General features: G+C 46.1%; 1 protein-coding gene across 4 annotated transcripts in view; it reads left to right on the top strand.

The window, feature by feature from the left end:
• The window catches only part of kcnip3b (Kv channel interacting protein 3b, calsenilin), a 28591-nt gene extending 5673 nt beyond the window's left edge, over nt 1-22918 (top strand). The window contains exons 1-8 of one of the 4 annotated variants that reach the window (XM_030359407.1): nt 11634-13383; nt 18651-18653; nt 19194-19318; nt 19584-19653; nt 19878-20056; nt 20799-20903; nt 21355-21417; nt 21520-22918. In XM_030359407.1, the coding sequence (XP_030215267.1) occupies nt 13278-13383; nt 18651-18653; nt 19194-19318; nt 19584-19653; nt 19878-20056; nt 20799-20903; nt 21355-21417; nt 21520-21567 (699 nt within the window). In that variant the 5' untranslated portion in view covers nt 11634-13277 and the 3' untranslated portion in view covers nt 21568-22918. Of the gene's footprint in view, nt 1-1859; nt 2045-11633; nt 13384-15914; nt 17360-18650; nt 18654-19193; nt 19319-19583; nt 19654-19877; nt 20057-20798; nt 20904-21354; nt 21418-21519 lie in introns of those variants that run through there. The other 3 variants (XM_030359408.1, XM_030359406.1, XM_030359405.1) reach the window with 3 other exon arrangements.
• The last annotated feature ends 699 nt before the right edge of the window (nt 22919-23617 follow it).

Below are 23617 nucleotides of genomic sequence, written 5' to 3'. Positions count from 1 at the left end.
CTTTCCCTCCCTCCCTGTAGGGTAAACAGAGCTTCTGTTTGTCTTGTATTTACCTCTTTCATCTGCTATCACACACGTCGTTCAGTCCTGATGTGTGTGTGTGTGTATGTGTGTGTGTGTGTGTGTGTGTGTTTGTGTGTTTCATTTATTATGCATGCATGCATGTGTGTGTGTGTGTGTGTGTGTGGGGGGGGGGGGGGGGGGGGGGCGCATGTGTTTGTGTTTGTGTGTGTTTGTGTGCGTGTGTGTGTGTGTGTGTGCGTGTGTGTGTGTGTGTGTGTGTGTGTGTGTGTGTGTGTGTGTGTTTGTGTGTGTGTGTGTGTGTGTGTGTGTGTGTGTGTGTGGTGTGTGTGTCTGCATGTTAAAGCAGACAAAGCAGTGACTGATACCAGTGGGTCTCAAAGATGATCCAATCCAATTTTAAAGGGTTCAAATTACATCACAAGAATCCATCACATTGCATCAAATCAAGTCAAGTGAGATGAATGTTACACAACATTGAACTGTTAACACTGTACAGTGGAGCACTGCTACATTGGGTCAAAAAAGACCGATGCACACTATGCATTGCGCTCAACAATATATGCATAACAATACATCAAGAAGAATGCCAATTTGAAATATTGAACAATAACCTAATCCTTGACCTTTTGCACACTTTGAGAGATCACGTCTTGCCATTCTCCATAAGTTATGTTTTTATTGTTTGTTGCACCTTTTCTTCATCGTTCTCTGTTTAACTTTGTCTTACTCACATCTCCTCTCGTTGGGGTTAGGGTTAGGGGTTTAATCAGTGTGTTTACCTCCCTCTGTGTCAGTTCATCTGTGTTCCTCTGTGTCAAACGTCCCAGCGTTATCACTAGAGATATATACGGCTCCTGGTTCTGGATTCCTGCTTGTTCTTCCCGACTACGCCTTTTGCCTTCTCCCTGCCGGAGCTGTTTTTCCTGATCATAGGAGTGATACCCTGTGTACTGACCCACCACGCCTTTGTCTTTTCCCTGCCGGGTTTGTAAACTGGCTCACCGAGCTGATAACCCGTGTACTGATCCCAGTTTCTACCAGAAAAGACAATTCAAGTCGTTCTTTTTTTGATCTACCTCCTGTGGTTCCACCAGCCGTTAAAAATTAGGATTTTGTTGTTTTTGCTTCAAGATTAACATATAAATAACTATTTGGTTGGATCAAAAATATTTATCACATGGCATTTACCCCTCTAAGACTAGCGAGATCATAATAAAATGAATGAGCAGATTATTGCCAGTCAAAAAAATTATCTAAAGGATTTAATACGGCTGAGATCATAACAGATCCATTTGATAGAGTGATTCTCTGCCTACACAACGGCGGAGCTGATTTATTCTCAAACAACCAGGAACAATCTCCCACCTGTATCGGCCTGCGCTAGAAAGAGAACCACGTTGAGATGTCTCTGGCGTGGATGACCGGGATGACCCGGGGCTGGTGTCAGCCTGGGAGTGTGACAGACCCCCATGACCCCTGACAGGAACCAGCGAGAGAGAGAGAGAGAGAGAGAGAGAGAGAGAGAGAGAGAGAGAGAGAGAGAGAGAGAGAGAGAGAGAGAGAGAGAGACATGGAAGAAGCCCTGGGGAAAGTTGTTGCAGCCGTTATTGATGAGGCACAGTGTGATAGTGCACAAACAGACTCAGCCTGGTGAGAACTTAATGCTAGAATAAACTAGGGTTATTCCCCTCTTCTGAAACCAAGAACAATATAAGCACGTGTTAGTTATGAACACCCATCTCTGCTATGAGCTGTTCCAGCCTGATCTCTGAACCTTGTCTCACTATCCCTTCTCTCTCTCCCCCTCGCCCCCACTCTGGCGTATGTGTGTTTAGGAGGATGGAGGCAAGGTGACTGACGGCAGCCTGCTGGGTGATGCCAACGGCCTGGAGCCTGGCCCCGGCAGAGTGAAGGATTCTGGGAAGTGGCAGAAGCCGCGCTTCTCCCGGAAAGCCCTGATGAAGTGCTGCCTGGTCAAGTGGATCATCGCCAGCACACAGCCTCAGGACAAAGGTGAGAGGTCACGTCATGTGTGTGTGTGTGTGTGTGTGTGTGTGTGTGTGTGTGTGTGTGTGTGTGTGTGTGTGTGTGTGTGTGTGTGTATGAATGCTTGAATGCGTTGTGTACGTGTGTGTGTGCACGTATGTATGTATATGTGCATGTGTGTGCGTGTCGGTTGGTGGGTGGACATGTGTATGTGTAGGTGGTGTCAAATGCCGCAGGCTCACTTGGAGGTAAGTGGGCTACAAGTCTGACTAACTGCATTGGGATCGATAAGCCGATCGACTTTTCGAGCCTTGTATCAGTAGAGCTGTCCTGGGTCCATCTGCAACGGGTCAGGACCCACTCCTGAGGCGCATCCCTGGGGGATCATTAACATCTTTCCACTCATTTATCCCATACATCAGAGCACTGCTAGTGGGCTGTTTAATATGCAAACGTGTATAGATCTTAGATACCCCAGTGCATAACGCTCATTCTCTCGCTTTCTCTCTCTCCCTCTCTCTCTCCCTCCTCATTATGTGGTACTCTCTCACTCTCTTTTGCTCTTTCTCTCTCTCTCTTTCTTTCTCGCTCGCTCTCTCCCTCTTTCATACATGCGGTTCTCTCTCCCTCTTCTCCCTCTTTCTCCCTCCCTCACGTAGTTCTTTCTCTGATACTTCTCTCTCTCTTTCTTTCTTTTTCCCTTTCTTTCTCTCTCCCTCACGTGGTTCTATGTCTCTCGCTCTTTCTCTCTCTCTTGCATACTCATGTCGTCACTTATTTTCTATTAGTGTCTCTGTCAAAGTATCTCCCTCTGTATCACTTTCTCTTCATTGCCTTTGGTTGTTTATCTCTATCTTTCTCACTAATACACACAGACACACACATACACATACACACTCAAGCACACATACACATACATACTCACGCCCACATACATACACACACACTGAAACAGAGGCAAACTGAAACAGAAGCAAACAGAAAAACTCACACTAGACACACACATTGACTAGCACGTACAAGCATGCACGCACTCACTCACACTAACACACAGACACTGAAAGAAAGGCACACAGAAACACACACCAACCTCTAAACAACCCACAGTGGTTTAGAGGTCCTAAAGGCATGAAAATGTCACTTTATGAGGTTTTCTAACATTAATATGAGTTCCCCTAGCCTGCCTATGGTCCCCCAGTAGCTAGAAATGGCGTTAGGTATAAAACGAGCACTAGCTATTCTGCTCTGCCTTTGAAAAAACAAAGCTCAGACCGTTTTAGACATTTTCCCCGTATGTCGTCATATGGGGACAGGTTACCTCCCCTTTCTCTGCTTTGCCCAATGAGCTACGACCGTGCAAGCAGCACATGTGTGTGTGTGTGTGAATACGCTGTAACGCAAGTGTTGTACACTTCTTTGTTATTTGGATAACCGTTCTTCAGTTGGTGTTATGGCCGGGTTCTCTGACATCTCTGGTAGCATCCACAAAGTAGCATGCCATGGGACCTTTAATTCATTACCTGTTTTATCCCAAGAGTTTATTGTCCCTTGTTTCCTCTCTGCTGAGCTGCTAAATGAGTCTCCCTACGCCACCTAGTGGTCCAGACGGGATTGTGCAAAATGCTCTCTCTCTCTCTCTCTCTCTCTCTCTCTCTCTCTCTCTCTCTCTCTCTCTCTCTCTCTCTCTCTCTGTCTGTCTGTCTGTCTGTCTGTCTGTCTGTCTGTCTGTCTGTCTGTCTGTCTGTCTGTCTGTCTGTCTGTCTCTCTCTCTCTCTCTCTCTCTCTCTCTCTCTCTCTCTCTCTCTCTCTCTCTCTCTCTCTCTCTCTCTCTCTCTCTCTCTCTCTCCCGCTTTCTCTCTATGATAATATTGTTGTCTGATTCTTAGATGTGTCAAAATGTAGTTCCTCCTCTGGAGGATGTTTGCCAGACATTGACATATGTGATCCTTGAACACAGACACACACAGACACACAGACACACACACATACACACACACACACACACACACACACACACACACACACACACACACACACACACACACACACACACACACACACACACACACACACACACACACACACACACACACACACACACACACAGGGTGCTATTTTAATAGCTTCAGTGTGGTGGGGAAGGAGAGCAGATGGAACCTATGGTTGATGGGAAGACCCTTACCTAGCTAATGGCCAGTATCTATAAATAGCAGACTGGAGCAAGGTATATATAGGTGCAGAGAAGGGGCCAAGGCCCCACTAATGGCTGAGAGGGATAGGTAGACAAAGACTAATCAACACAGGAGGAAGCTTTCTGGGAACAGCACGATAGGGAGAGAGGGAGGGAGAGAGACAGCAAAGGAGATGGTAGAGCGGAGAGAGGGGTGAGGGAGGGAGAGAGAGAGAGAGAGAGAGAGAGAGAGAGAGAGAGAGAGGGAGAGAGAGAGAGAGAGAGAGAGAGAGAGAATGAGAGAGAGTGTTATGGGAGTAAAGAGACAGGGGGAGAGTGGGATAAGGAGAGAACATAAAGATAGAGAGATAACAGAGTGAGAGAGATAGAGAGATAGAGAGAGAGAGATATAGAGAGAGCGAGAGAGAGATAGAGAAAGAGAACAGATTGAGATAGAGAAGGAGTGAGAGAACATAGAATGCAATGGGGAGTACAAGATATATAGAGGGCGGTTTAGGGAGGGAGGGAGAGAGGGGAGTACAGAGAGAGGCTGATAGCTGACGGGATGTGAGGGCTACTAAGGGTTTGAGCGAAAACTAAGATTGATGGTCAGGGATACTAGGAGGTAGAAGTTATTTGGAAGAAGGAAAAGGGGGCGGAGTATCTGATGTATGAGAATGCTGAGTGATCAGATTGGCCTATAAACTGACCTGCTATGAAGGAAAGTTGAGATCAAACAAACCACATGCTATAGGCATAGTACAAGCAATGCGCAAAAATAATATACTGTACAAAAACTCTCCACTCTCAGAGAAAATATCACATGTAAAAGTGTATACACTCTCTTTATCTGTCCAATACTCTGGATGTTTTAATTATCGAAGAACCTTAGAATGACCATACAAGGAACAAATACAAGAATGAACATCCCATATGTTGGGAAAAACGTTTTTCCGAGGAGTAGGTCTTTGAGAGGATCAACAGAGCAGAGAGGGACAGCTTGTCTGAACCAATCCGCTGTGAGTCACTTCATCAGCGGACTGACCCCTGTGACCGGTACTCTTGGGAGGGCAGGGGAAGGGTAACTATTCTCATCTCGGTGGCGTCGGGTACTATACTGTCCCGGTGACCATGGGACTTGTGGCTGGCCCTAGAGCGGACACCGGAGCAGGGTATCCGGCTGGGTGGGTGGATGGGTGGGTGGGTGGTGTGGTGGTTCACAGGGACTCTCCAGAACCTATTGGAGGGACATATGACCGGTCAGAGGTCGGCGCCATAGGAGGGGGCGTCTCGTTCCTCGCCACACCAAGAGCAGGGAGGGGTTGTACCGGTTGGACCTCGCCTCCTCATGTGGAACTGGTCCACCGGGCAGAGGGAAGAGCAGTGTTGTGCCAACGTACCTTCTCACAGGAACTAGAACCTTCAACCTTCAACGGGTCCAACTGGAACGGGGGTGTATTAATTGTGTGTATTTTTTTCGTCAAGCCAAAACGGACCTCTCGTCATTGGACTGAATTCTTTTCCTCCTCCTCTCTTCATAAAATACAACTTTTTTTAATATAAATGTGATAGGCGTGAACGTGCTGCCGCGTCTTGTTGTGTCCTCTCTGCCGCTGGTTGCCTGGTAACGGGGGAGGGGAGAAGATCATGAGGCTCCTCCGATGCCTCTTCGGCTTCATCACTGGAACCCCCGTGCCAGGTACTCTATGACCGGGGTGCACTCCAAGCACCTGGGGTACACTCGCTCTGCCTATTGTTCAGGGGCAGACGGGGAATGAACCTTGTACGTTGTTAAGTACATCTGTTACGCTTACCTCATCTATACTCCTCTTTTGTAATTGTAACACAGATTATAGAGCACTTATATTTTGTAGAATATGTGTTGGCTTTCTATATATATCGTCTAACTGATTAGTAATGTTGCTTTGTTTAAGCGATGCCTCGGGTCAATATTAGCTTTGTGTTTATAATTAGTCTGTCTTTACTCAACAAACACGGCGCCTTTCCATTGAGCAATTATTATGTGTCAGCCCTATCCCAGATTCTGTTGCTGTGTTTCTGACCACAGTTCTATCATACCCCCACTGGCTGAATCAGTCTCTCTCTCTCTCTCTCTCGCTCCCTCTCTCTCTCTCTCTCTCTCTCTCTCTCTCTCTCTCTCTCTCTCTCTCTCTCTCCCCCATTTTCCTTTATTGTTTCTGTTGAGTAATCCTTTAGTTCTGCCGTTGGCCCTGCTCTCCAGACCCGTTCTGTCTGGCCGCCCCTGCTGTTGTTTTCAGCTCAGAATGTCCTGTGTTAAGTGAACCAGCCGAGCGGGGAGGAGGTCGCGGGCATGTTCTCGTTAGAGCGCCAATGACCTCATGATGAACGCTCACTCCATGTGAAGACATGACCGATGTGCACAGCACTGACTCTGAGTAATAAGTTGCTGGCCAGGTCAGCACATATAACCTTAACCTGAGAGAGAGAGAGAGAGAGAGAGAGAGAGAGAGAGAGAGAGAGAGAGAGAGAGAGAGAGAGAGAGAGAGAGAGAGAGAGAGAGAGAGAGAGAGAGAGAGAGAGAGAGAGAGAGAGAGAGAGAGAGAGAGAGAGGGGGAGAGAGAGAGAGAGAGAGGGAGAGGGAGAGGGAGAGGGAGAGAGAGAGAGAGAGAGAGAGAGAGATTGAGAGAGAGAGAGAGAGAGAGAGAGAGAGAGAGAGAGAGAGAGAGAGGGAGAGGGAGAGGGAGAGGGAGAGGGAGAGAGAGAGAGAGAGGGGATTGGACAGGTGGATGGATGGTTATGATTCATGTCGGGAAAGGTTATGCTTGGCTGTAGTTGTAATAGATTGATGATGACGAGGATGAGAAGAGGGAGAAGGGAGAGAGTGAGGAGGGGGAAATGGGAGAGGATGAGGAGGGCAGAAGGTAGAGGGAAAATGAAGAGGGGGAGAAGGGAGAGGGTGAGGAAGGGGGGAATGGAGAGGGTGAGGAGGGGAAGCACTGAGAGGATAAGGGGGGAGAGAAGGGAGCGGAGGAGGGGGGAGAGGAAAAGGGGGGGGGGAGAAGAGAGAGGATGAGGAAGGGGAGAAGGCCAAGGGCGGGACAGGTGAGGATGAGGAGGGGAAGACAGGGGAGGATGAGGAGGGGAAGACAGGGGAGGATGAGGAGGGGAGAAGGGAAAGGGTGAGGAGGGGGGAGAAGGGAGAGGAGGTGGGGGGGAGAAGGGAGATGATGAGTAGGATAGAAGGGAGAATGAGAATGAGTTGGGGGAGAAGGGGGAGGAGGGGGAGAATAGGTAGGATGTTGAGTCTGAAGATGCAAGAGAAGTATGCGTGGAGGGAGGCTAAGAAGGGGGTGGAGGAGACGATGGGAGGACAGGGGGGTAATAAAAGAGTGGTTCCAGTAACCCTTGGTAAAGTCATTCCTCTACACCTCCAGTAGCATGCCCTACGACTCATTGAAAGGGCTTCCGTTCGGCCGTCTAACTGTGTTTGGAAAAGTTATCATCTCCCTGACATCTGCAGCCTCTTGTCTGACCTTGATCCAATCCCAGAGGCATTAAAAACACATCAGTGTCATAAAGGGTGAAATCAGTTTGACGGACAGGTTGCAGTTTATATACTAGTTCCCTATTGCTCTTGTGCCTCAGGGAGAACTTCAACTCCAGTGGACCGTAGATGATGCATATTTAATGCTGCAGATTTATTGTGACCGGTTTTATCCATTTGTACGTTTTTGCAGTCAACTGCACCCCCGGGAAAAGCTAACTCTGTTGCAGCAGGAAATCCCACCTTGTCTTCCCAGTGACTCAGAATCCTTATATGATCCTTAAATAGGAAACATAGGCCATTAAGGATCTCATGCGTCCTTTGGGTCTACCTGATTTCATGTAGCGCAGTGCCCCCCATTGGGTGGAAGAGGGATGTAGGTAGTTATTTCTCATATTTATGTGTCTGCGGTTAATAACGGAGATTACTTATTGAGGTCTGAACATGATCTTCTCTTTCAAGCTTATTAGCCAAAAGTTATGAGAATGCAAACACGTTTCCCACAGGTGTTTAAGTAAATTTATTCAAAGATACATGCAATAAAACCGGTGCAGGGAAAGCAACCACCTACATGCTTACTGTAGTAAGTAAATCACAAGTGTACATACTAGTTAACCTTGATCTACATTGGTATTGAGAAGCACCAAGTCTTACAGCAATCCGTCCAGACAGGAACCACCATAGAAGAGGGTTAGTTACCGACAATGGCTTTGAAATGATAAGTATTCTCATTACCCTCTTCGGAGCTATACGCCCATATAAATAATGTCAGGAAAGACAATCAAATTACATTACATTGCGGAAACTTTTGTCCAAAATCTATGATTGCACAACGAAAACACAAATCAAAAACAGCAGTGGCATCATCTGGGATTTTTCTGCTGCTGATGTATTTCCAAAAAGAGACAGAAGAAGGCCATGCCACTGGCTTGCACGGCCTGTGTTTTCTTTTATAGCTGGGAGCATGCAGGCAGCTTCGATTCCACACGGGCATCATAAAACCGATAGATCCATCAGCAGACACTTATTTAAAGCTTGTCACAGCAAAGGGATGACAGATGTTTCTCCTTTCCTTGATGATGTTTTGTTTATCTCAGCCAAAGGAATCTCTGCATGGTCGATATACAGGGACTTATAGTGTCTCTGCTGATGGTGCAGTGACATGTTTAGGTAGAAAACTGACCCAATCAATTTTATGAGATGCATCTACTGTGTTAGTTCAAGTTTCAATGTGGAGAGTAGTTGGCTGAGAGGAGTATGAGGTGGGATTGGGAGATGAAGGAAGATATGACGGTCGTTTCATGTTAAAGGTTGTGTCTTGATCTTTATTTTATTGTTTCATCTCTCTCACACACATAGGCCTACACACACACACACACACACACACACACACACACACACACACACACACACACACACACACACACACACACACATACACACACACACACACACACACACACACACACACACACACACACACTCACAGACACACAGCCTGTAGCCCACCGTGGATGCCCCAAACAGACTTTTAAATGTGGTCTTTGACACCCACATGCCCACACGCACACACCGACACCACACACAGATTGAAGGTCTCTGGTCACCTTCTCATATCAGTGTCAGTTAGCCATCTCGATTGGAGAGAGAAACGTTTAGAATTGACTCAGCTATAATTTCCCTGTATTCCCCTCCGATAGAGCAAGGATCGCTTAATATCAGTTATCATACTGACTCAAACCTTGAAAAGTAACGTCCCACCTGGCCTTGCTGATTTATTCTGCCTTTTAAAGTTCCTTTGTTTTCATCTGGTCTACGCTGGAGCGAGATCAGTGGAGTGTCAGACCTTATTTAGTGCTGTTGGCTGCGTTAAATATGGGAGCCGTCATAGCTGCCGTCTCTATGGAGGCGAGGAGACGATTCTCCCGGCCCAGCTGTCTCTCTCCCTGCGGCACCAGCTCAGCCCGGTACCATCGCTCAGGTAGGACCTCGCAGACACCTGTTGGATGTTGTTTTACTGTGTTGACGTCCTGCCAAGGGAATGCAACTGTTCTGCGGTATCAGTGGTGTGCTCACTCTTTCAGCAAGTTGGTATCGCTCTCTGGCTCTCTCGCTCTCACTCAATGGCTCTCACTCTGTCTCACTCGCTCTCTCTCTCTTTCTCTCTCGCTTACTCATGGTCAATTTTTTACTTTCTCTCTCTCTCTCTTGCTCTCTCTCCTGCTCACTCTATGCCCCTCTTTCCTGTTCTTTCTCTCTCTCTCCCCCTTCCTCTTTTCTCACTTCATTGCCTGAAGCTCTGTATTGAACCGTAGTAAGATTTTAATATGTTGGCAACATCCAGATGGAATGAAGCATTTTAGGTGACAGGGAACTTTGATGTGATGTGTCGTCTTCTCTGACTCCTGCAGTGTCGGTCACATAAAGCCCTCCCCCTCCCCTACATCCCTCCTCCCCTCTCTACCTGACTGCTGTGTCAGCAGGCGGCGCCAAGCTATCCTTTTAAAAACCTGCTAGCCTCTTAATGGCCTGCCCACAAACATCAACACAGACACACACACTCACACACACACACACACACACACACACACACACACACACAAACACACGCGCACAAACACACGCATACACACACAAACACCCGCGCACGCACACACACACACACAAACACAAACACACGGGCACACACAGACCCATACACACACACGTGCACACACGCATATGCATACAAAAGCATAGGCACTAACACACGCGGCGCACAAGCATACACACAACAAAAACATTGTATATAATCCCATTCACACACACACACACACACACACACACACACACACACACACACACACACACACACACACACACACACACTCACACACCACATGATCCAGGTCACTGGAAGGCGACTAGATTGTACCAGTGATCTTGGAGGTGGACCCTAAACAGCCGTCAGTCCTCTGTGATGAGAAGCAGCAGAGCGGGGCCGCCCTGAGCTCCAGGAGAGGGGGGCTGCCCGGCAGAGCCCGGTGCTGAACCCGGGGAAGAGGGAGGCGCTCACCACCCCGCCGCACAGCCATCGATCGTATCGCAACCCCCCATCCTCCCCTCCGAACTAAGACCATGCATTAGCAGACATGCAGAAACACACGCTCACACATACACACACTTCTAGAGGGGAAAAGGTAGATGAAAGGGACTTGTGGAGGATGGCATGCCCCTGATATTTGATCGGTGTGTGTGTGTGTGTGTGTGTGCGCTGCATAGCATGTGTGTGTGCGTGTGTGTGTGTGTGTGTGTGTGTGTTTGGGTGCTGCATAGTTTGTGCCTCTGTGTCCGTGTGTGTGTATCACTGTGTTTATGTTGAGGTGCACACGTGTGTGAGTACCCACACACACACGCACACATACACACACACACACACACACAGTCACACACACACACACACACATTATCCATCCACCCTCTTCTGTGCCACTGTGGGATGAATGTAACCTCAGCTCTCCCCCCCAAACTCTGCAGTGGGAAGGGAGGAGAGAGAGAGGAGAGGGGAGCGGGAGGAGTGGGGAGGAGATATGGGAGAGCAGCGAGAGGCATGTGGGCGTGCAAGGAACGGAAGAATGGAGAGAGAAAGTGAGGGAGGCCAGAAGGGTCACATGAGGAGGAGGGGAGCAGGTCTGTGGTCAACCAGGGTGATGAAATAACAGTCGAGAAGGAGGAGAAGATGGGAGGCTGTGGGCGGCCAGGCCAATCCAGAGGAGAGCGGGAGAAGGGGCGATGAGTGGACAAGACCAGGGAGAGAGAGAGAGAGAGAGAGAGAGAGAGAGAGAGAGAGAGAGAGAGAGAGAGAGAGAGAGAGAGAGAGAGAGAGAGAGAGAGAGAGAGAGAGAGAGAGAGAGAGAGAGAGAGAGTCAGAGGGAGAGAAAGGCAGAGACAGAGTGAGACAGAGAGGGATTGAGCGAGCGACAGAGAGAGTAAGAGAGAAAGAGACGGATAGAGAGAGCGGGAGACACTAGAAGGAGAAAACGGTAAAGTAACAGCAGAGAAAAAAGGAGTTTGATGGTGGCCTGGTGTCATCACAGACCGAACCCGATCCCGTAACAGTTGGTTTGAGTGTCGGCGAGACGAGGGAGGGAGAAGGAGTTCTTCAGGAGCCGGACCAGACAGAAAAAAAGAGAGAGGCTGTGGGGAAGACGTGTGGACAGAGAGGAGTGTTTTAAAGTATGTGCGGGGGAGGAGGCTACGGGAGGAGCTGTTCCCCAGGGTGCCTCTCACTTTCTTAGGATATCCCTCCCAGGACGCTGGCTGGGCTCTTCCCTGGCTCCATACTTCTTTCCTCCCCGGACCCTGCTGGACCTGACCGGAGTATCTGAGCGGATAGAGACTGAGACAATTCTGGGAACACCCCCTTAAAAGCCCAACACACGCTTGGAACTTTGCTCCCAACCAGGAGGGATCTTAATGGCCCATAGGCAGGAAAACCCTGACGACTGTCACTTTCTGAGGTTGTTTTGCCGGGTCTGAAAGGCCGTCCACTTTTAAACAGTAGTCGTTCAGGCTGGGGGAAAAATGAGCAGCAGCACCCAACACGAGAGGAGCAGACGGGCTTCGCACTGAGGGATTTATTGATTGTTCTGAGTACTGATGGACTGGACTTAAATACGGGCGTTTTTTTCATCTGAATATTTTTCAGTGAATTTCTGCGTTAGTGATAATCTCACAGACAGATATACAGGTCTGTTTACCTCCAAGTATGCTGCATTTGGCCCGTGTGCCGTGTTGAATAAATAGTTATTTACGGACCCTAGCAAAGCTTTAAACAAATGGATTAATGTGGCTCATACATGCGTTTGTTATTAATAATTCATAAACTAATGCTCTTGAATGGCAAGGATGATAAGAATTGGGATATGTGGTGTGTTTATGCCAAAAGAGCTAAGATGTTACTTTACTTCTCCATAATTATCGACCCGACAGAAATTTGATATGGATCCAGACACACCACACAGATTGGATTTTTGTTTTTTTTCCGTCAAGGTTATTTCAAAGCTCAAAATGTAAGTGTTGAGTGTGGTTTGGGCGAATAGGCCACAGTTATACTATTAATAGACATAGTGCTTGTGAGAGAGTGGCAGACTTTATATCTTTACAGAGAGAACGCCTGCAGCCATATCTAGAAGGAACTCCTTAATCCTCCTTTAGTGCACGAAAAATAAACGAACCCTGACGCAACATCACGTTCCCCCATGCTTCCAGAGAGCCATATATGTCGGCCTTCACATATTTTCCATGTCATCATCATTGTTGACGTTAAACCAAACATCATCCAACGCTGTCTTTTTTCTTTTTTTTTTCTTTACTCATGCTGTGGCAATGGCTTGGGCCTGGATACACACCCAACACCCAGACGGACTAGCCTCTACCACAAGCTAACCTTTGGTTAAAAAACCGTGCTGATTAGCCAGGCCGCCGGCCTAGGCTAGTGTATACCCTTCTACTTTAGGGCCCGGCGGGGGCCTTTTGCGTGCTCCTTTGGTTGGCCCCTGAGTGGGCGTTTACCCCCCGCTAGTCGTAGTCATGGGGATCCAGGGCATGGAGTTGTTTGCCATCGGCGTGGTCATCATCCTGTTTATGGCGGTGCTCAAGCAGTTCGGGATCCTGGAGCCCATGTCTTCCTTTGAAGGTAAGGGCTCACCTGGGCGCCCCCCCCCCCCCCCCCCCCCCCCCCCCCCGTCTGGTCCACCGCTCACCTGCTACCTGTTGTCGGTGTGATGGCTGAGACACGTTGTTTGGAGCTCTGCTCACTTTACCGCTAAGGCTAAGCAGTGGTGGTCCATATAGCAGCCACTTTGTGAGTTTCTATCGGGGCATGTCAAGTAGTGCTAGCACAAAGGCAACTTATCTTCTATCGAAGGATTTTATTCTGACGTGTAGATATTTGAGGTATAGTTTCTCAAAATAGAGTGTATGTGGGAGGTCTGGGTGCGGGCCTGTTTTGTGTCCATGTCCGACATTTAGACGTCCACGCCTCAGGGTTTACTTTAGGGCTTTAGGAGCAACATGCGAGAGCTCCGCTGCGACGGGGCTCTTCCCCTTTATCAGGGTGTTTTAGGCCAAAAGCCAGCGATTCAGAGTGCCCTTTGGTCAGCATGCCAAGGCGATCACAACACAACAGCTCCATTAGTGCTCCTCACAGGCAATGAATTCACCGAAAACATCAATAATGGGCTTTCATAATTCATCAATCACTTTCACTCTGTCAATTCGCCGCTTCCTACGAAAGCAACAGCCACATCTTTCCGTCTCTCACACATTGTTTCCTTTTTTTTCATCCAAGAATCATTGCCTTGCTCTCATGGCTCGCATCCTTCCCCTGTTGTGTTGTTGTGGGATCATTCCGAGAGGCCCAGGGCTAGCATTACCCCGCATCAATTATACATGCGTTATCGAACAGGCCTTCTCTGAGGCCGCCTAAAAATGGAGGATGGAGAGCTCCTCTAAGAACCTGAAGGACACTGGACCCTGCGCAGTAGCTACCAACACAGCCCCCCCTCCACACACAAACACAAGCAAACACACACTGCTACAACACAACATATACAGGCTGAAACACATTCGTTCGTAAGCACACGCTCACACGCTCGCTCAAACACACACACATACACTCACTCACATACAGTCTCGACACACACACATACTTCTCTCTCTTTCTCTCACTCTCTTTTGCTCTCATTAATTATCCTTTTTGCTGTTTCTACCACTTGCTGAGGTTCCTGAGGGACCAATAAAGCAGTCCTGTTGGTTTCACTGTGTGTTCACACGTAGAAACGGGTGATCAATCTTAGCTTCAGTTGATAATAGCAGAGCGGACTCTAAAGGCATCAGCCAGTGTACATATAGATACAACCTAAATAAAATCATAATTGAACTTTGATCTCTCCCTGGAGGTCATGGGTCATGGGTGATACAGATCAATAGCCATGTGGGATGGGAATCCATTTAACGTAACACAAATTATAGATAAAACCTGTGACCCATTAGGCCAACATTTATGCAGCAACAGGCTGTTCATGCTGCTATTGTACATCGATATATTGATATAATACATCTTCAATGCCGTATTTAATCTCTAGGTTAGAGCTACATTTAGAGTTTAATTTGTTAGAAATGCCATAGCCGTCAGCTATGAGTGAGTGAAATGTGCTGTGAGCATAATGTTCTGAGTGGAATGGGTCCGCCTCTGTGTGTGTGTGTGTGTGTGTGTGTGTGTGTGTGTGTGTGTGTGTGTGTGTGTGTGTGTGTGTGTGTCTGTCTGTCTGTCTGTCTGTCTGTCTGTCTGTCTGTCTGTCTGTCTGTCTGTCTGTCTGTCTGTCTGTCTGTCTGTCTGTCTGTCTGTCTGTCTGTCTGTCTGTCTGTCTGTCTGTCTGTCTGTCTGTCTGTCTGTCTGTCTGTCTGTCTGTCTGTGTGTGTGTGTGTGTGTGTGTGTGTGTGTGTGTGTGTGTGTGTGTGTGTGTGTGTGTGTGTGTGTGTGTGTCTGTCTGTGTGCTTTCGTGCATACGTGTGTGCTAGAAATCATGTGTGTATTTAAGCAGTTGCGTATTTCACATGCCTTCATGAAATCCATTTCAGTGGCCTAAAGTCAAAGTGATGTCCTTCGATTGGAGTTATTTCTATCCGTCTATGTTTACACACCAGGGATATTTTTGGGGTAAATCCAACACACTGTGATTTATTTTTGGATGGCATCGATATTCCCTGACCATGTGGCTTAACCTTGTCCATCATGCAATATGGGGCCTTTTTGAAGACTCACACCTTTCAGGTATTCATTCTGTACTGGTTTTCAGGCAAGAAAAGAGGTATTGTGTGTCCTTCATAGAGTAATCAGAAGAACAGGGATTATATATTTCCCATTAGTTAACATCGTTAATTAGTTCGATGCCTCATAATCATTTTAAGCTACAAGCCAACTTTCCAAATGCAGGTAAATGTTACACAGCATTATTTTGGCCTTCAATTAGGTTTTTAACGGACCTGTTGAATCAGAAAAATGCACAGGTCAAACTAAATGTTAAGCATGGCTAAAGAATTGATGCATACATTTTCCGTATGCGTAAAGAATGTAAATCAGTATTCAGTATACAAAATAAATGTTTATTATCATACTTTTCGTTATATGACAGAAAGAAAGTATAGTAATATAATGCAGTGATATCCTTTTTAATTCAGTAGAGTTCATTTCTATTTTAGCAATTTATTTGTATCTATAAGATGGCCCCCACAAATATCAGCCTCATAAGGGAGAAATCACACCTAAAGTGGTACGTTTTCTATTTGTATCTATGAACATTTCAGCCCCCCTTGTGCAGGTCGTTCATCTAAACCACCAGAGGGCAGCAAAGATCAGCCGTCTGAAAGAGGGAAAGACGCCCATCCAAAGCGTAATGAGCGTTTGACAAGTGAAACAGGTCCCTGGGTGGCTCTCCACTCCACAGACACCCCCATGTCTTACCGCTTGATCTTTTTCCACACGCCACTAAGTGGGTGGCGGATATTTAACGTATGTGTTACAGCCCCCAGGAGACGAAGGAGAGCAATTAAAAAAAGTGGATCACGGAGCTGGCTGGGGAAAGAGGGATTCAGGACACCTGTTGGCCCTTAACCACACCTTTTGATGCCTTAAAGGCAACGGCTCCACTTTGTTTCATACCCATCAATAGGAATTAGAGGTGGACTCCCCTTCCCATCAACCATAATCACATCAGGTGTGCTATTAACCTATACATAATTTGGTTCATTATTCTGGGTTTAATTTAGTTTATTTTAAGGTAATCAGGGCCAATGCAGGATTTCCGAGAAGGACGAAGGTTAATCAGTACATTACACATCTATGCAGGGGGAGGGTGGAGAGCAATGAGATAGTGTAAGGTTTAGCTTATTCCAGGAGCGATGAGTGACTTAATCACATCAGAGCTTGCATTTGGATAAATGTCAGATAGAGTGCTTGTTGCATGTTTGCCGACAGTTTCATCATTGGAAGGAGGTCAATAAACCGATTGACAGATTGTCCCAAAAATTCCCTCACACGTTGTGACCGAATTCAGGCCAGCTCTTCGCCTCATTGGAAGTATTTTTTTCTGGAACTGGATTCAACAATTGCAGACTGACTGACTGACCGACTGACAGAGGCACCGTTTGACTGACTCACTGACTGATGGGCTGACTGGCTGGGGGACTGATGTTCTTAGAGTAGACTGAGTGACTGACTGCCTGATGGACTGGCTGACTTGCTGGCTGGCTGAGAGAGGAGCTGGGTGGCAGACTGAGTGAGATACTGACTGAATACCCGATGGAATGACTGACTGACAGACTGACTGGCTGGGGGGGCTGATGGACCGCGGGAGAGTGACTGCCTGCCTGATGGACTGACTTGCTGGCTGGCTGGCTGGCTGGCTGGCTGACCGGCTGGGGCGCTGACGGACTGGGAGAGTGACTGATTGACGTGTAGAGGCGCGGAGGGGAAGGCGTTAAAACGGAGGAGGAAAAGATAATCGTGAGGTGGGAGACGGAGGGTCTTCAGACTGTGGGTATTGTGTGTCTGGTCATCATGTTTCTCAAACTGATGCACCTGCTGGGCCTCATCGACATCACGGAGCACGGTGAGACAAACCCCCCGGGGGCTGGCCGGGCGGGGGCAGGGGTGAAGGAAGAAGTAGTTTGAGTGGTTGTTCGAGAGGGCTTTTGGGGAAGATGGGCTGTTTTCAACCAGCTGGGGTGTATGTCTGTGATGTGCGATCTGAAGCTTATCAGAGGATGGGCAGCAGGTGGGGAAAGAGATTGAAAGATTAGTTCTAGCTACTTTGGTGTTTTTGGCATGCCTACAGTAGTGGAGTGGATTTTGCCTTTTTAGTATTTCGGGAAAAATTGTTATAGGCTTGCTTTTAAGAAAAGAGTTTTGAATTGTGCTGTTGAATCGTGTCGTTCCTGTAGGGACATTCACGTAAATGCTTGGATATGAATCGCTATAAAGATGGAGAAGTTTTCAGAAGATGTGTTCTGCAGTAATTTACTGAGAATAGATGAACTACAAATATTTTATCTAGCACATTAAGTTATGCATTGACAGCTTCCATAATGTGAAACATTTTCAAGGGGAACCAAGCTAGGGTGGGGCGAAATGGACACAAAAGTGTGGATACATCTGACGTTTGCAATTCAATGTTTTGTTTGTTTTTCTATATAAAGGAGTAAGACAATGAATAAACAGTGCTGCGCATGCAAAGTTCATCAGTGTTAACTCGCGTGTGATCGTCATAAATGACTGCGTCTACTCCATTCATCTCAGAAGAGAGTATGCATACAATTCAATAATGGAGTACAAATGGAGATACAACTGTTCAGCTTTACTTCTGAGCGAATGCCAAAAGAGAAATGGGAATATGAAAGGGATATCTGTTTTTACTGTTCTCCCGACACAAGAGTTCCTGAGCCAATTCTCTGCAAAGTGCGGACAATAAAGATGTTCTCTTGTGTAACCCTTGGAGCCCCGCTGGCTCTCCCTACCTTGTGTCTCAAATTGAACACATGGAGCGGCAATCTCTCACAGTTTAAGCAAAAAAATGATGGTCGCTCATCTTAAATTACCATTGTTGTGATTTCTGTTCGATGCAGGCTGTATTTTATACCGACCCAGCTGGGGTTTTTCTGAGAATAATCTAACCTAACTGCAACATTCCTCACCATTTACTCTGCCTCCTCTCCCTCTCCCTCTTTCTCCCTCTCCCTATCGCTCTCTACCTTTCTCTCTCTCCCTTTCCTCTCTCTCTCTCTCTCTCTCTCTCTCTCTCTCTCTCTCTCTCTCTCTCTCTCTCTCTCTCTCTCTCTCTCTCTCTCTCTCTCTTCATATTTCCTTATCAACAACCCCTCTCCCTATGTGTTCTCTGTCTGCAGATGGTGAGTATGGAAGCAATAGAATAGTTCTGGGAGCACATAAAGTCCCCCCTCCCCTCCTTTCTTCACCCAGTGCTTTCTTTAAGTGTGTGAATAGCTTTTGACAATTCTGCAATTTAGATTCAATTTACTATAATTGAAAAAAAAGCTAAATTTAAGAATAGGAGAAGGACATTCAGGGACATTAAGCACTGTAAAGAAAGTACTTCCTTTCCTTCTTCTTTTGTTTAATGTTTGTAACACCTCCTGTAGCTTATATGCTTATATCTCTGTTTTCACCCCTCCCTGTTCCCACTTCTTTAAACTACGCTCCCCTGTGAGATGTCTCCTCATCCCTTCCTCAACGTTGGCCTGCATCCATGCACTCTACCACAACCTCCCTCTTTTTCTCTTGACTCCCTCTTCCTCCATCTCCTACCTCTCTCCGTCTCTCTCTCTCTCTCTCTCTCTCTCTCTCTCTCTCTCTCTCTCTCTCTCTCTCTCTCTCTCTGTCTCTGTCTCTGTCTCTGTCTCTGTCTCTGTCTCTACCTCTCTCTCCCCCAGAGAGTAGTGACAGTGACCTGGAGCTGTCCACGGTGAGACACCAGCCAGAGGGTCTTGACCAGCTGCAGGCCCAGACCAAGTTCACCAAGAAGGAGTTACAGTCTCTCTACAGGGGCTTCAAGAACGTAGGTCTGCAGGCTTAAGCGGTGGGCCCATGTGGCCGTCCTAAGTGATAGGCAAAGCATTGACGGGAGAGTGCTCTCAGGGATCGTCATCCCCATTGCTCTGTTTATAGTCAGTCTTTTGCTCTGGTGCTTTATTCTCTTCCTCTCTCAATTAAATTCTCTCTCTCTCTCTGTCTCTCTCTCTCTCTCTGTCTCTCTCTCTCTCTCTCTCTCTCTCTCTCTCTCTCTCTCTCTCTCTCTCTCTCTCTCTCTCTCTCTCTCGCAGGAGTGTCCCAGCGGATTAGTGGATGAGGAAACTTTCAAGTCCATCTATTCTCAATTTTTTCCTCAAGGAGGTTAGAAAAGCTCCTCTCTTGGTCTCTCTCTCTCTCTCTCTCTCTCTCTCTCTCTCTCTCTCTCTCTCTCTCTCTCTCTCTCTCTCTCTCTCTCTCTCTCTCCTCTCTCTCTTACTATATTGACCTTTTCTTTTTATAATCAGTAGTATGTGTGAACAGTATTAAGGACGACATGCAAATACTGTATTTTTCCCTCCTTTCTGTTTGTTCTACCTGTAAATTAGACGCAACCACGTACGCTCACTTCCTGTTCAATGCGTTCGACAAAGACAGGAATGGCTCAATCCGCTTCGAGGACTTTGTCATCGGTCTGTCCGTGTTGCTCAGGGGATCAGTGACGGAGAAGCTCAACTGGGCATTCAACCTTTATGATATCAACAAAGATGGCTACATCACCAAAGAGGTAGACGTGGCCAGAGTGTGTGATCTATTTTTCGGTAAACAACAATTAGCAGATAAAATAAGATAGATGCTGTTGCAATAAGGAGCAGATTCAGATGAAATGTAGTTCTTGTTTCGATGTGTATCTGTTGTAAGCCTAGATGTAGTTTTACATTTCAGACTTTGGATTCATATCTAGTCTTCAGTCTCGTTGAACAGTGTGTGTTAGTGTCGTTCACTTTGTTTTGACCAATTATGTTGCTGGAGGGGAGGGGGATCTGTAAGCGTGTAATTGGCAAACACAAACCCGGCAAGCAGTAGTAAACCTTCTGTAGAGGTTTCAAATCAACCATGTTTCAGACTTGAATTACACTTATTCAAATCCCCTTCTGAAAGCTTCATTCAATCACATGCAGGAGTTTCGTTCCGTAGAAATAGCCATGACAAAAAAGTAAGCAAGATTAACCCCCTTTTATTTTTCCGGTTTCTGGCCCAGACTCTATGCCGGCCCGTCTGCCCCCAGAAGTTTTGCTATAACATAATAGGACTGCTGGATCCAAGATTAATCTAGATTGAACAATCAGGTCAATTCAAATGTATTTGAATGTCAGAGTCGATGTCTGAAGTATCACAGAGGGCTCCAGATCACTAGAGTAACGTATAGTGTTGGATCAGTGTTAGTTTATGTTATAATAACGCAAATGTTGTTGTTTTAATCTTGTGACTGAGTGGATCATTGACACCAAGACATTGTTGTTCACTAGGAGATGCTGGCGATAATGAAGTCCATTTATGACATGATGGGGAGGTACACCTACCCCTGTGTACGGGACGAGGCGCCGTCCGAACATGTGGACAAGTTCTTCCAGGTTCTGTGCACCAAACACCTTTTGGGCAATGTGTTTTGCATTTATTTTGACATTCAAATGCAACACTTATGTCTACATGTCCTTTAGTCACCTCTAATTCGTTTGATGTTTTATTGCCAAGCTGAAATAAGAAAAAGATTGTCCGGCTTTTGACAATATATTTGATAGTGATAGTGATCCCCTTCAGTTGTAAATGTCTATTGTAGAGGCCACTTTAGTTCACCTAAGCTGATATGTAAGGAATTCAACACATAGATGATTGTATGGGTCATAGTTGGTGGTAATCAATGGGAAATCAAAGTCTAATTCTACATTTTCATAATCTGCCTCACAAAATATTTAGTCTAAGATTTTCGGAGAGCCACCACAATTTAAGGTTCTCCAAAAGATGATTACAACGGCTGAAGGAATCCTCAATGGTGACAAATGTCGTATTTGTTCTTGCTTACAGAAGATGGACAGAAACAGAGATGGGGTCGTGACCATTGAAGAGTTTATTGAGACCTGTCAGAAGGTAAGGGATCTATAAGCATGTAGTACACTCGTGGTGCACAATAGTTTGGTTGTAAAACTTGGCCCCCAACAAGTGGTGCGTGACAATTTGATTCCATTTCAGGATGAGAACATCATGAACTCCATGCAGCTCTTTGAGAATGTCATCTAGAACCCAGGGCTCCCTTCTACGTCACCAGCCTCCGTCGATGACATGTACCTGACCCCCTGACACACCTTCTGAACTCCACAGAACCCCAACCCCCCCCTGTGCCCACAGGCTACAAGCTCAACCCTCCACTAAGGTTATAAGGTTAGCAAGACGTAGATAGAGAAACAGGGTGGGGAGGGACATACAATGAACACTCAAGGGTCTCTCTCATTGCCCTTCTTTAGCTTTATCCTGCCTTTCAGAACCTGAGACACAGTGGCCTTAATCCAGCGCCAGGGCATCTCGTGGATCAGGTTCCTCCTGGGATGTTTTGCATCTGAATCTGCTGAGTGCTAATGGGGGGATGGGAAAAGGGAGTAGCATCTGTGAATCTATGCTACTATCTCTTGCGCAAACATTAGCAGGGAAAAAACACAAACACACACTCATATTTGCGATAACACCAACACCCACAACGACAAATAGGGACTCACCTATGCGCACACACAAACACCAACACACACAAACACAGACTCACATTTCCGCACTCACACAAACGCACACACACACAAACATGCACATACACACACACACACACATGCACACACAAAAACCATCACCACACCAAACAGACACTTACAAAATACACACTCCTCTTTTTAGCCATTTTTCAAGCAGTGATTAAAACAACACTACCATAGTAAACTGTCAGCATTCAAATCAGAGGGACACAAAAAAATATTAAAGACAATTAACTTGAAGCATGTTTGTCGTATGTGATGTGAATTAGCTTGCACAAACATTTGACTATAATGTAATATATGCAACTACAACAACAAAAAAGCGCACTGTAGATACCTGCACCTGTCCACCACTGATGGAAAGCAGGGTGTATGTATATATGTATAGATAATATTATACATATCCTAGGCTGTGAGAGTTTAATTTGTACTGCACTTAACTGTGGTCTAGGGACAGAGATGTTCAACTGAATGTCTGTTATTGCACACTGTGTTCATTCACTGGACCTGTGTTTGGTGTCATTGTGTGATTTTTTCTCCAGTATGTGTTTGATCAGTCCCTATTAATTGGTTCTACATTTATTTAAATTAATATATTTTTGAAGACTTGTGGAGAGAAGGAGGGAAGGTCTCTCAAAATTATGCTGAAATGTTGATTCAGAGTACAGTACAGAGCAAGAAACAACGAGAGTTAGTAAACAATGTTTATGAACTGACTTGAGGTATGTAATTTTATTTCGCTGTCATCATAGAGCATGCTGGCTGTCAGTAATACAGTATTTTGTACAGTATAATAAAACCTTTGTGATCTGACATAATTAGAAATAAAGTCTCGAGATTTTTCTTCTCCATTCTCGGCCCGATTTGTCTTGTATTATCCTTTAATCATGTCCAATAAGTCTATTTCAACAACCAGATCTGATTATTTATCTATTACATTGAAGTCTTTAAACACTGTGTACAACTGAAATTGGGTACAATTCATGTGTTTCATAGTGTGATCTATCAGAGTTTAAACACAAAGACTCACAGTGCCCTAGTCTGGTTTTTCAACTTGATAATGACACGTTATTATGAAACACATTCATTAGAGTGGCAGCTTCTATAACAATGCGAAATATGGGTTGGGCTACAACATATAACTCACATTTCATAACGACCGTTGGATGTTATGTAGATCGTATTTCATAACGATATAGCTTTCATAAGAATGACTTTGAATTGAGGGCTATTAAGTAACTGCATTTCCAGCCAACATCCTGTAGATGGCCATGTGGCTGAATTGGAAAAAACTGGAAGTCCAGGATTCGTGAATAATCTTTCCGTATAATATCCCTTACCTAGGGAGGTGAGATTAATAGTTGTAAAAACATAAAGTGTTGTGTGTTGCATGCGTAAATAATCTAATCAATGATTGTTTTAGACCCACCGTTGTCTATTAGGCAAATACAGGAGTAGACAATAATGCAAAGTGAATTGCGTCACTTGCGCAATACATGTGATTGGTGGAAACAAGGTTCTAAGGGAGGAGTGAAAGGTAGTCACCCTGA

This window comes from Gadus morhua, chromosome 6 (assembly GCF_902167405.1).
Source record: "Gadus morhua chromosome 6, gadMor3.0, whole genome shotgun sequence".
In the NCBI taxonomy this organism is placed as follows: Eukaryota; Metazoa; Chordata; class Actinopteri; order Gadiformes; family Gadidae; genus Gadus; species Gadus morhua.
Note: the sequence above shows the minus strand (reverse complement) of the source record. Positions and strands in the feature narration are given on the sequence as shown.